The sequence below is a fragment of the Aquarana catesbeiana genome, linkage group LG05 (assembly GCF_042186555.1).
Source record: "Aquarana catesbeiana isolate 2022-GZ linkage group LG05, ASM4218655v1, whole genome shotgun sequence".
Taxonomy (NCBI): domain Eukaryota; kingdom Metazoa; phylum Chordata; class Amphibia; order Anura; family Ranidae; genus Aquarana; species Aquarana catesbeiana.
In genome coordinates, this window is record NC_133328.1 from 467,662,651 (window position 1) to 467,676,842 (window position 14,192).

The following is a 14,192-nucleotide window of genomic DNA, read 5'->3' on the forward strand; positions in this document are numbered from 1 at the left end:
TCACAGTTTTTTTTCAGCAAAATGCATGCCTCAAACAAAGTACAAATGACATAAAAACTTTTTGTATGACATACACCTTTATTAAGCAAGCTATGTAGCAATGAGGTCCTCACTGGGCTACATATCCCTGTGCAGAAATAAGGGCTGCAGGTGATTTCCTCCTGGCTCTACTTGTCACTTGCCAGTGATGTCCATGCGCTGGAGGAAACTACATTTCCCAAGATTCCCACCCATTGAATTCTCAAGGTTGAATGATTTACATTTGGGGGGGGGGGGGGGGGGGGTCAGGCAGGCATCAGTGTCATACTCATTTGTTTGATTAGCATATGCTGCCGATTAATATTCAAGGGCATGAATGGGTGATGACAAACTAGGGGATCTTACAGATTATAAACAGAGGGTCCACCCACTACAGGTAGCCTTGCAAAAACTACAGAGGGAAGGGTAACAAGACCAATTTACCCGGTACAAGGAGAGACAGCAGAAGCTACCAGGCTATTAAAGGGAACCCCTACACTAAGGCAAAGTTCAAAAGTTCTTGTAGGCTTGACTACTGTAAATATGACATGTTTCTTCCACTTAGGCCCCTTTCACACTGGGGCATCGGTGGTTAAGCGACGCTATTGTTAGCAGCGCTTTACCGTCGTTTTTGCTGAGGTTTTCGGCCGCTAGCGGGGCGGTTTTAACCATCACTAGTGGCCGAAAAAAGGATTAAAAGGACCTGTAAATCGCCACTTTGCCGGCGGTTCGGCAGTGGTGCCCATATAGGTCAATAGGCAGGAGCGGTGAAGGAGCGGTGTACACACCACTCCTTCACCGCTCCAAAGATGCTGCTTGCAGGACTTTTTTTTAGCGTCCTGCCAGCGCACCGCTCCAGTGTGAAAGCCCTCAGGCTTTCACACTGGAGAGGCTCTTAACAGCCGCTATGTAGGCACTATTTTTAGCACTGTAGCGTCTGTAAAGTGCCTCAGTGTGAAAGGGGTCTTACAGTATATTTGTATAGCCTGGTGTTCAGCTTTAATAATATGTTGCATGATAAAACTGTGGATGATTCTAGTGAATATGTTTTATTCAGTATGTGGCAGAATTTATCCATCTATGGCTAAAGCTTTAATTTTACATTACCATATACACAACATAAATAAGAGACAGCAAACTTACACGAGTAGACTGGCCAATAAAGAAAACAGCTTGTTTTCCTCCCACTCCAAAATAGGAAATGTCACTGTTCAGACTGCGCATAGCTGGAGGGGGACGGGTATAACTTTCTTCATCGCTTTAAAAAATAAAAAATAAAATTACTAGAGCTGAACATTAAAAGAACATATCACTACTTTGGAATACAAATATACTATACGAGAAATCAAATGAAAAATGAAAATGTCCTTTACCATATAAATTTACAAAATTGCAGACTGGAAGCTTTATATAGGTCACAAATCATAGGCCTCTGTGGTCAAGTTAACTACTCTGCTCCCATGCAGTAGTCATCATTCAAATTTGGGATGGTCACACTCCCCTGAACTTCATGTGAAATAATAAATAAACTATATGAACAATAAAACCTATAGTGAGATTTCACTATCTCTCAGACAGGGGTTGTTTAAATGCCCAAATCTGGGCATATTAGAAATGATTACTTGCAGTGGGGCTGAGCATGCACTGCAAGGGTTAAAAGCCTGCAGGCAGAGCTCCTCCTGATCCGGCTGTGAACTGTTCCTCAGGGTCCCCATGTTCAGAGCAGGTTTATGGCCCTTGCTCTAGTCTTGATAATGTCAGGAACCTGGACTGGTGAAGCACAAGGATGCAGATGCTTCAGGGAATGATCTAGTAGTGGGCAAGTGCTAGTAAGTAAATCTTGTTTTTTGTTCCCCTAGACAAAAAAAGGGCAAATAACCCTTGCTATGCGGGCACAGCCCCACTGCAAGGGATACTTATTTGCCCAGAGTTGGGTTTTTGTAAAAAAAAAATGTAAAAATTGAACAGCTCTGGTTGGGAGCCGCTGTACTAACCATGCAAGGTTAGTCCAGTGATCTCCCCAACAGGGACAGGGACGAGGCATGCCCCCCCCCCCAAACACTCCGATGACCGCACTCTGCCATTTGCTGAAAGTGTGGATTGGGAGTCGGTTGGCTGCTGATTTTTCAACCGGCTTCTGTCCGACAGACCAACATATGTCGGACAGTATTTTTTTGTACTGGCAAATATCTCGACATTCTGGCTGTGTGTACAGGGCTTTAAAAATACATCAAGGAAGTGCCCCAAGCCAGGTTTACTATAGGTTCAAAGTATGATTCATTCACCCTCTGTTGTCTAAAGTAGTACTGCCTATAAAAACATATTTTGAGTAAAAATCTCTCTCAGATTGTTGCTTAGCTGTCTCGGAGCTCTGCAGTACCCACATGCTTCTTCCTAGGATTATACACAAATGAGTTTTTAGGGAGGATTGGGCTCCCTCCAGGCAAACCTGCCCTTAATATAGCCACTGCTATATATGCTCCAACTTGGAGACTCTCAAAAATATATCATTAGGACTACAGTATACAGGAGCCTAGATATGGGTACTGCGGCTTCCACACATTTGCAAAATGTGTGCAATGAAACCCTCTGTTTCTTACGTGAATTGTTAGACAGGGTCAATTTGGTTTTGTTTGCAGGCTAGCTGGTGAGTGTGCTGGGAAATGTTTGTTGTATATATATAGAAAAGAACATACTAAAAATTTGTTCATGAATAAATCAGATTATATTTGCAACATGTTTGATAACTCTCTTAAAGTGAGTTTAATTTATTTGATTTAATCCATTGTATCACCCATAATCCAAAACTTCAAAACAAAATATGAAGAAATATAAATATGAAAAAATATACCAATATACCTGCACTTTCACAAAAAAAAGCACTGTGTGTGTATATATATATATATATATATATATATAGATATCTAGATAGATAGATAGATAGATAGATAGATAGATAGATAGATAGACATTAACAGCTGTGTTGAGAATTTTGAGGGGACAGCAAATTTACACTGTTATACAAGCTGTACACACACTACTTTACATTGTAGCAAAGTGTCATTTCTTCAGTGTTGTCACATGAAAAGATAATAAAATATTTACAAAAATGTGAGGGGTGTACTCACTTTTGTGAGATACTGCGTGTGTGTGTGTGTGTGTATATATATATATATATATACACACACACACACACACACACACACACACACACACACATACATATATACACATACACACACAGTATTTTTTTATAAAAGGCAGGAAGCCCTTCCTAGGCATAGCCCCTCCCCATTAGGAAAGGCTTCAGGGGGACAGGATATATCTGTCCCATGAGGTAATCCAAGAAAATGAATTTACAGGTAAACCTGAACAATCCTAATTTCTTTATTGTACATCAATGAACACAGAGCATCTTCAGAATCTGTATGACAGAAGTCCAAAAGCAATTAATCTAAGCCAGCAACTAAATCTGAACAAGGTAACGCAGCAGCTTGCAAAACATATCAAGCTAAGGTTATCGTCCTCAGCGGTTCTAACATCCCATCTGTTAAAACTCTGTGAAAGTATGAAACGAAGACCAAGTAGTGGCCTTACAAACTTACCACTAGCCCAGGAAGCACCAACACTCCTGGTAGAATTAGCTATCACTGAAAACAGAGTGAACTTTTTACTTTTGAAACGTAAACTTGAGAAACAAACCAATAAATCAATCAATCAGACTTGAAATCTGCGTGACCCTTCTCTGGACCGTCTGGAAGCACAAAAAGGCAATCCAACTGCCGAATAGCTTGAAGTCCCCAGTGTCTTGTTCTCAGTGTCTGTAGATTAGGACAAAAGGGTGGCAACGCAACATACTGACAGAGGTAGAAGGAAGAACCCGCTTTAGGTAAGACAGACAACTTAGGCCGAAGAACCACCTTCTTGGCGTGGAACACCAGAACAGTTCTTTACAGGAAAGAGCAGCAATATTTTCTACACAAAGTATATTGGGGTCCGTATATATCCCCCCCCTCCCTATAATTGTGAGGTAATTCCTCAGATAGGTTTATTTTTGATAGGTAACCCAGGGCTACCATTGTTGATTGTGGGGGATTTGTGGGAGGTGCTGGGTAGATTTGGCCTGGGAAATAGATTTATACGCTGGGTTAAATTATTATACTCAGCTCCAAAGGCCTGCATGCGAATTAATGGGCATGTGACAGAATTCTTTACACTATCAAGGAGCACAAGGCAGGGGTGCCCCCTGTCCCCTTTGTTATTTGCATTATCTGTAGAACCATTAGCAGAAGCAATCCGGCAGTCTGAGGATATCTGTGGATTTATTAGAGGGGCACAAACTGAAAAAATAGGATTTTTTATAACAGCTTACCTGTAAAATCCTTTTCTTTCGATGTACATCACGGGACACAGAGCCTCAGTAATTACTGATGGGTTATATAGGTATCACTAGGTGATTGGACACTGGCACACCCTAACCAGGAAGTTAAACCCCCTATATAATCCCTCCCCCTACAGGGATACCTCAGTTTTGTAGCAAAGCAATATAAGTGTATTAGAAGAGGGGTGGGACCTCTGTGTCCCGTGATGTACATCGAAAGAAAAGGATTTTACAGGTAAGCTGTTATAAAAAATCCTATTTTCTTTCTCATACATCACGGGACACAGAGCCTCAGTAATTACTGATGGGATGTCCCAGAGCAATGCTATCTGAGGGGAGGGGAACCACAACCACGTAGGGTGCAATCAGACCTGAGGACCCTGTACCGCTGTCTACAGTACACTACGCCCAAAGGCGATATCCTCATGCCTTCTCACATCCACCTGATAAAATCTGGTGAATGTATGGACTGAAGACCAGGTTGCGGCCCTGCAGATCTGAGCCATAGAGGCCCGGTGATGCCCTGCCCAAGAAGCACCAATAGCCCTTGTGGAATGTGCCTTAATCTGAAACGGAGGAATCTTCCGTTTCAAACATAAGCCTGAATAATCATTTGTCAAATCCATTTAGAAATGGTAGCTTTTGTCGCTGCCTGTCCTCTCCTGGGACCCTCTGGCAGTACAAACAGAACACCCGTCTTGCGGAATTGAGCAGTTGCTTCCAGATAAGCCTTGACTGCTCTTACTACATCCAAAGAATGTAGTGACCTTTCTTCCGAAGAACAGGGATCTGGAAAAAAGGAAGGCAGAACAATGTCTTGGTTTAGATGAAAATCTGAAACCACCTTCGGTAAAAAACTAGGATGAGGGCGCAGTACCACTCTAGCCTTGTGTACAATCAAATAAGGCTCTTTACAAAAAAGAGCTGCTAATTCGATACTCTTCTAGCAGAAGAAATGGCTACCAGAAAAATTAACTTCCTTATACCGCACGGATCTCCAGAATGTTGATGGGTAAGGTCCTCTCGGTTTGGGAGCATACCCCCTGGACCGCAGACTGTTCCAGAACTGCTCCCCAACCCGAAAGACTGGCATCCGTTGTTACCACCGTCCAGGTAACCGGTAGAAAGGATTTCCCCTTCTGCAGGTTTTCGGGTACTAACCACCATTTGAGGCTCTGACGCACCGCCTGAGACAGGTGCACTGGAAAATCTAATGCCTGAACCCTCTTGTTCCAGGTCGACAGGATACTGTGCTGCAGTAGTCTTGAATGAAACTGAGCATAGGGGACTGCTTCGAAAGCAGACACCATCTTTCCTAGCAGCCTCATACAAAGGCGGACAGAGGGACCTTTCTTGGTCCTGACAACCAGAATCAGCTCCCTTAAAGCAGTCATCTTTGCCTGAGGTAGAAATACTTTCTCCTGGCTTGTATCTATAATCAGACCCAAATATTCCAGTCTTCTTACTAGTTTTAGGAAAGATTTTTCTAGGTTGAGAATCCAACCTAGGTGTTCCAGATACTTGACTGTAGTCCTCAAGCTCTCGTTTAAAGAGGCTACTGACCGGTCTATCAAGAGCAGGTCGTCTAGGTATGCTATGACAGTTATACCTTGGGCCCTTAATCTGGCCAGAGGAGGAGCCAAGATCTTTGTAAACACTCGATTTGCAGTGGCTATCCCGAAAGGCAGAGCCACAAACTGGAAATGGCGCCCTCCTATCTCGAAGCGCAGAAACTTCTGATGAGCAGGAAAAATGGGCACATGCAGATATGCATCTCTGATGTCTATCAATGCCAGAAATTCTCCTCCCTGCAGGATGGAGACTACTGTCCGAATTGATTCCATGCGGAAGGACCGAATCCTTAAGAATCGATTCAGGTCCCTTAGATCCAGAATGGGTCTGACACCCCCATTTGGCTTTTGGACCGTAAAAAGGTTGGAATAGAAGCCCAATCCTTGATCCTTCGTGGGGACCACCATAATGACCTCTTGTGACAAAAGCCGCCCAAACGCTAGAAGGTGCGACTGCTTTTTCTCTGGATCTCTGGGGACACTTGATCTGAGGAAACGAGGAGAGGGGAATTTTTGGAACTCCAGCTTGTACCCTAAGGTTACCGTGGAGATTACCCATCTGTCCTGGAAGTCCTCCTGCCAGAGCTTTGAGAACTGTAGCAGTCTTCCCCCCACTCGAGCGAGCGGGGGGCCCCTTCATAAAGAGGCCTTAGTGTCTTGTCTAATAGACTTCTTCCCCCAGGACTTCTTTTGTCCCTGGGGTTGACTCTTGTTTCTTGACCCAGACGGAGGAGGCCGTCGCGACTGCCTGGAGGCTGATGCCCCTGGCGATGGGGAAAGAGTCCATTTGAAAAAGGGACCCTTACTCTTTCTCTTAACAGGTAGAAGTGTGCTTTTCCCACTAGAGATCCTTTGCATATATAGTATCCAAGTCTTCTCCAAACAGCCTTGCACCACGAAATGGGAACCCAACCAGGAGTTTCTTACATGGTGCTTCAGCTGACCAATTCTTTAACCATAAGATTCTACGCATATGCACCAACCCAAGTGAAAGACGAGGTTTGCATGATAGAATCTCTCATGGCGTCAACAGCAAAACATATAAATAAAATGTGGTGTTTGAAGCGCTTCACAATGTGATATAATAAATGAATAAATGGCCTATAAGCCACTAGTAAAATGCTCAAATAAATCCAGCAGTGAGTAATTACAATGGTAAAAATCCCTAAAATAAATCCAGCAATAAAAAATGTGTGTAATTATATAAAATTAGTGACACCAAATGTGTAGATAAAAAACCTCATAAAATATAAAATAATAATGTGTTCAAAGAGTTCAATCCATAAAATGTATACAACAATCCGATTGACATAGAGCCTTGATCTAGTCCCACTAGCAAAGTTCTAGAAAATAGCACACACTTGCTTAATTGGGGTGCTCATTGATACTTTTCAGCAACAATGTTTCTTTGCTTTTGTTCACATCAGCTGTGACGATCACCAACAGACCTCACAGAAAAAGCAGATAAGAGAAAAAAGAGATCATTGCGCAATGGTCTTGATACCAGGTACACAGGCAAACTTGTATCTAATCCACTCACGTGCGCCTAATAGTGACAAGGCATATGCAGGTTTCTATATAGCAGTCAGCCGCTTCAGACAGGAGCAGAATCGCTGCAGTACACTGTTCGATACTGCCAGTCTGCACAGAGCGTCCTTGGCTCCTCCCACACGTTGCGTCACGGTCACGTGACTTTTTCAAGGATCATGTGGGAGGAGCAAAGGAGGCTCTGTGCAGACTGGCAGTATCGAACAGTGTACTGCAGCGATTCTGCTCCTGTCTGAGGCGGCTGACTGCTATATAGAAACCTGCATATGCCTTGTCACTATTAGGCGCACGTGAGTGGATTAGATACAAGTTTGCCTGTGTACCTGGTATCAAGACCATTGCGCAATGATCTCTTTTTTCTCTTATCTGCTTTTTCTGTGAGGTCTGTTGGTGATCGTCACAGCTGATGTGAACAAAAGCAAAGAAACATTGTTGCTGAAAAGTATCAATGAGCACCCCAATTAAGCAAGTGTGTGCTATTTTCTAGAACTTTGCTAGTGGGACTAGATCAAGGCTCTATGTCAATCGGATTGTTGTATACATTTTATGAATTGAACTCTTTGAACACATTATTATTTTATATTTTATGAGGTTTTTTATCTACACATTTGGTGTCACTAATTTTATATAATTACACACATTTTTTACTGCTGGATTTATTTTAGGGATTTTTACCATTGTAATTACTCACAGCTGGATTTATTTGAGCATTTTACTAGTGGCTTATAGGCCATTTATTCATTTATTATATCACATTGTGAAGCGCTTCAAACACCACATTTTATTCTTTTTTAAGTGATCCTGAAAACACTCTTTTTTGATAGCAGCCTCACTTGGTTTATGTGTATTTATCAGTTATTAAGCATCACAGCGCTTTGTGTTCTTTATACTTTTTCAACAGCAAAACATAAGGCCGCTGGAAGGTTAGCCAACCCCTGGGCCTGCTGTTCAGGTAAAACTTTGATGACCTGCTTAACATGGTCTCTTAAGTATTGACAGACTCCAATCGCTGCTATTGCAGGTTGAGCCACTGAGCCAGCTAAGGCGAAAACATCTTTCAACGGGGATTCCATCTTTTTATCCACAGGATCCCTGAGCATTGTCTACAGGACAAGTCAGACCCTTATTTACGGAGGATATGGCGGCATCAACGGCTGGTATTCCCCACATCTTAACAAACTTTTCTTCCATAGGATAAAGTGTTGAAAACTTTTTCGGTGGAAAAAAACATTTATCTGGGTGATTCCACTCAGAATAAAGGAGCTTTTCAAGTAAATTATGAACAAGAAAAGCATGTGCTGTTTGAGGAGGCTTCAGTGACCCCAACGAAGAAGAGGGTTCTTTAACTGATTCAGATACGGGCAACTTAAATGTGGAGCGGAACAATCCAGCAAGGATCTGCACTAAGACTTTCTCATCCTGAGAAGCTGCAGAGGGCCCTTCTCCACCTGATTCCTCTGAAGAGGAATCATCCGTCCCTACCCGATCCTCTGAAAGGGATTCTTCTGCCCTATCCCAGAGCTCCTCAGCCTGAGGGTCTTGGGTAGCAGAGGAAGGCCTAGTGCATTTTCTTCCACTGAGTGAAGATGTGATCACGGCCATTAATCTTTCCGCTAATCCATTAGTGGTTGAGGAAAAAACCTCCTGCGTAATATATACAGGGGCTGAAGTGCCAGAAGTGTAGCCCCTGACCCCAACGGCTCTCCCTGACTAGCCGTCCCTGGCCCCTCAGGGGGGGAAGATGCTGCAGACAGGGGGCCCTCAGTACCCGAAGGAGATCCCCTAGAGCCTCTGGTTCTTGGCGTATGTGAACCTCTTCTACCCATAGTGCCAAGCAACAAGGTGGAGGTATCACAAAACAAACACTGACTGCTGAGCGATGTAGTCTTAGCCACAGCCTTGCTACCAATGCCCAGTCCAAGTGTTCCTTAGTAAATGCCGCCTAGGGGAATTTCAAAAAATGTGCGCTTCCTGCGCGAGCCAACCCTCCTGTTCTGCCAAGCATGGGGGAAAAAGGCCGGGGGAGGAGGAAGGAGAGAGGCCGGCAGTGATGGGGCCTGCACGTGGCAATGGCGGCGGTGACAGTGCGGTATACTACCGCCTCACAGACCACCTGTGGCCCCCCTATTCTTGGGGGGAATCACCCAGAGGAGAACCTCCCATCCCATCCTACCTGGAACTCGGCTGGAGGAGCTGTGCAGCGTGAAACACTGAGACAGACAGTCAACATGAGAAGGTATGTGCTCTTGGCAGCCCCCGGTGGTGACAATAGGCATAGCATGCATTTACTACAAAGGAGAAACCCACTAGAACTAAAAAATTCTGTGGAATCTCCCTTACCTTATCCAGCCACAGGGTTCTGTTATACAGACCCAATCTTCGCCTCTCACAGTGGGCTCCGTTTTGGAAAACCTTCAGAGACTGGGGCCCCCTACAGATAGGGGGATCCGCAGTTCTGGGCCTGTAAAGCACCCGGCCAGAAATAAGGCTAGAAAAAACATTTTCTGAAATGCGGGGTCCAGCTCTCTAAAAAGAGGAAGCGTTACAGGTAAAACCTTGTTTCTTCGGACATGAGGCCCGGGTAGCATCCAATTCGACCTAAAAAGGACACTTTGAGATGGATCCGGTTCGCCTGGCTTGCCCCAGTATAGGATACAGGATATTCCCTTTGGAACTCAGCACAGGACATCTTTACACGTCCAACACCTAAGACACTGGCATAAAAACTGAGGTATCCCTGTAGAGGGAGGGATTATATAAGGGGTTGAACTTTCTGGTTAGGGTGTGCCAGTGTCCAATAACCTAGTGATACCTATATAACCCACCAGTAATTACTGAGGCTCTGTGTCCCATGATGTATGAGAAAGAAAATATCACTTTATGCGGATGATGCTCTGTTTTTGGGAGATACGGATAATTCCTTGATCTCTGTAATGACCTGTAAAAAAATTTTGGCTCATTTTCAGGATTTATCATTAACTGGGACAAATCAGTCTTATTTCCTATAGATGATCCCAATTTAAGTATATCAAGTGAGGTTCAGCAAATAAAAGTTGTGACATCTTTTAAATATCTCGGACTATGGATATCCCTAAGGGTGAAGGACTTCCTACAATATAATTTGAACCCTATTTTGAACACATTTAAACAAAAGAGCTTGGCCTAGTCTAAGTTGCCTTTATCAGTGGTGGGTCGAGCAAACCTTATAAAGATGATTTGGGCTCCCCAACTGTTGTATGTGTTACACAATTCACACAAAAAAAAACTAAATATCACCAAAAGAAAGCTCTATCTGTCTTAATAAATGATAGAAAATATCATATGGGTACAGTGTTGCATGACCGGGTAAGTGTCATTCAAAGTGTGACAGCGCTGAAAGCTGAAAATTGAACCTGGGCAGGAAGGGGGTTAAAGTGTCCGGTAGGCAAACAACATCTAAAAGCATTAAAAAAAAATTAAGCTCTGCTGCTTACCCTCAACAGAGCTAAAGTTTTTTTTTTCTTCTACACATACCAGCACCTCCATGTATTCTCCAAGTGTAAACCTGTGTTGTGCATCTGTAAAGATACACATACAGGCTACATAAGAGAAGGGGTTTTGTTGTTGAAAATAAAGCTTTGTTGGTTAAAACAAACTGGCTCCTAACTTTTTTGGCTGGCTCCTAGATTAAAAGCAAATTTGTCAAGCTCTGACCTAACACACTAGCAAAAAAACGAATAAATGTATGATATACTTGTGCACTACTATGCAAATAATAATTTAAAAAAATTCCTAAATTAGTGTGAAACTAGAACAGCTGCACCATTGCATAGTGATCTCACACTAAAATAAACTTTAAATACTCAGAAAATGGTACACTAATTCATCTGTGCTTAAATCCAAAAAATGTGATCAGCTTCAACACATGAAATGTAAAAATGTACCACTGCTGATACCTTAGCAGCATGAAAAAAATATTTTAAAATGTAAATAATAATGTGTAACACACAATAGTACAATGAAACAATAAGCGATAAACAGTCCAAGTGATAACGTCCCAAAAAAAATAAATCTGGGATCCCTTCCTTGGAGAAAAAACTTGTTTCAATATGTGCCAGATAACAATTAGTAATCAGTGATAAATGAGTTTTTATTAAACAAATCAAATAATAATTCCCACTCACATAGCGGTCATCTTGTAAATCACCCCCTAACCGGAGTGCATTCCCTTGAAGAAGTTACGTGACTCCTCACCGAAGTCCATTCCCTTGAAGAAGTTACGTGACCAGTGACACAACACATCAGTCGGAGACGGTGACATCACTTCCGATGCCTCATAAACCCAGAAGTGGCTGTGAGGATGCAAGTTCTTGGTGTACGATTATCTCAGGCGAATTAAAAGATGACAGCTATGCGAGTGGGCATTTATTTAAGCAATATTGCGGGATGAATCTCTCTTTTATGCTCTGAGCAACTCTAAGGCTGCATGCACACTGGATGTTTTTACAGCTGCTGCTACAGTCCATAAACTCTCCAGCATGTTATCCTATGTGTTCATGCACACATAGGCTGTTATCAACTGTTTTTGGCTGGCGTGTTTTTTAGCTGTAAAAAAACCCAAAACTAGTGGGTTCTGAAAGGCATTTTTCAGCTGTAAAAACGCTCCAACGTGATCCATTAAAAAAAAAAAAAAAAGTGCTAAAAAACCTCTAACGCTGAAAAACGGGGGAAAAAATCTGCTAAAAACGCTATTGCAAAAACGCTGAAAAACCCACTGCAATGCTACTGGCGTTTTTATAACATTATTATAACGTCCAGTGTGCATGTGGCCTAAAGGAGCAGTTCCCAGCGTACTTAATGAGAACGATAGAATACAGCGGTGTTTCTTTTCATGACGATTAAAGACCAATGAACCAGAGGCGTGATCTGACCCATGCGGTCTTTCCCTAAGGTGAGTGGGAAATTCACCTAGAGGTGGCGGTGGTGGTATGTTTATCACTGAATACTAATTGCTACATGGCACATATTGAAGCAAAACATCTGAGGCCATGTCTGCCTAGGAGGGGTTATGCATGAGTAGGGTTTTTCTGCCAGTGTCCAAACACATCACGGTGGCAGTATAACTCTATTGCAATAAATATGAAGATGTCCTGGGATGTACGATAAAGGAATACACATACGCTATATTGTTGGAAGCAGGATTTATCATTGGTAACAAATTAAATTATATTTAAAAGGGTGCAGAAACAGAGAGAAAAACAGTTCTACTTTTACCAGGCTCTGTCCTACAAATTTCCAGTATATTTTCAAGTACAGTCAATAAGTGATATGGATACAATAACATTTCAAACCTGTAATTGCCAGTTCCTCGTTTAAACTTTGACAAACGATACACTGCCCAGTTTTTAAGTTGCACTGAAGTCATTCCTTTTCCATTATCTATGACAGCAACGGCAGGCTTTCCTCGAGTTTCATCAAAAAGCTGTTGTATTCATATAATAAATATTTTTTTTAAAATTGAGCCAAATGGAAAAAAAAATATGTACATGAGAGAAACAATTCAATACCAATGCTACATACCAGGCGTATCTGTATATTTCGAATGCCTGAATTTTGTGCTGTTGCTGAAAGTGAATTGTCTATTAACTCTGCAAGAGCGAAAGCTGAAAATAAAATCACAAAGCCCATTGGGGGTCTGTTAGTATAACAGAAATGAGAATGCATTTGACCATAAAAGCTAACAGGTAGTAACTCTGTACTGTACAAAAAGTTATTGCTCAATATATTTTTACAATAATAAAAATAACAAAAAAGGAAGGTATAAGGAATAAGTAGTGAAAGTTCTACTGGGACTCACCAAGATCTCTTCCACTGCACATCTAAATACCTGGTGTGGCACATTGTAAATCACAGAGATTTTCTCTGTGAAGTTGTTGCACACAATAATGAGGACTTCTAAAGTTTGAATATGATCACTATGCCCCCTTTTTTAATTATCCCTATATTTATTGATAACACAGATATGGCTACTCACTTTTGACAATGCAATGATTTAAAACTGAACTCCAGCCTTACCTTTAGCCTTGCACAATTTTACAGGCTCTTCTCCTGCAGTAAATATTTATTACTTTGATTTCACTGCACATGGTGAACTTCAGTGTGCTTTAGAAGCTGCAGGAAGTTAGATAGGAATCCATCTCATTTAGCTTTTTCCTCCCAACCCTACGGTTACTTGTTCAGCTCTTTAATTCACTGGAATACAGTTCTTCCAATTATGCATCAACAGATCAGAATGTTAGGGGAAAGCTTTCAAATGTGGCCACAGGCATAAAAACGGAACAGAGAGGTTCTAACACTTATTCACTTACCACCACCACCCCTCTTTAGAATAATATAGAGTATGTATGTAGTGTTCCTAGTCTGAGGAAGGCCGTAGCTTGAAATCTTGCCTAAGGGATACATGCTATGATTATATAAGATGAATACTTCTAAGAAATAAAGAATAAAAGTCTTGAAGTTGTGGAGTGTGGCAACCTTATGATAGACTCAGGGGCATGTCCCGTGTGCAAGAACAAGAGTGGGCCCCAGGCACCGGTGTCTTGCCGAGAATGTTCCCTCGGCGGATAAGTTCCCCCCCTGTAATGCGCAGGCACAGCGCCTGCACAGTACGGACTACTGTCAGCCGCCGGAGATAG

The 14,192-nt window shown here is 42.3% G+C and overlaps 1 protein-coding gene across 1 annotated transcript in view; it reads right to left on the bottom strand.

Moving 5' to 3' along the window:
• SMCHD1 (structural maintenance of chromosomes flexible hinge domain containing 1) overlaps positions 1–14,192 on the bottom strand; it is a 622,004-nt gene that overhangs the window by 531,385 nt on the left and 76,427 nt on the right. The window contains exons 4-6 of the mRNA XM_073631430.1: positions 13,078–13,160; positions 12,849–12,979; positions 1,162–1,276 (exon numbers count right to left, since the gene is read on the bottom strand). Of these exons, the coding sequence (XP_073487531.1) occupies positions 1,162–1,276; positions 12,849–12,979; positions 13,078–13,160 (329 nt within the window). The remainder of the gene's footprint in view (positions 1–1,161; positions 1,277–12,848; positions 12,980–13,077; positions 13,161–14,192) is intronic.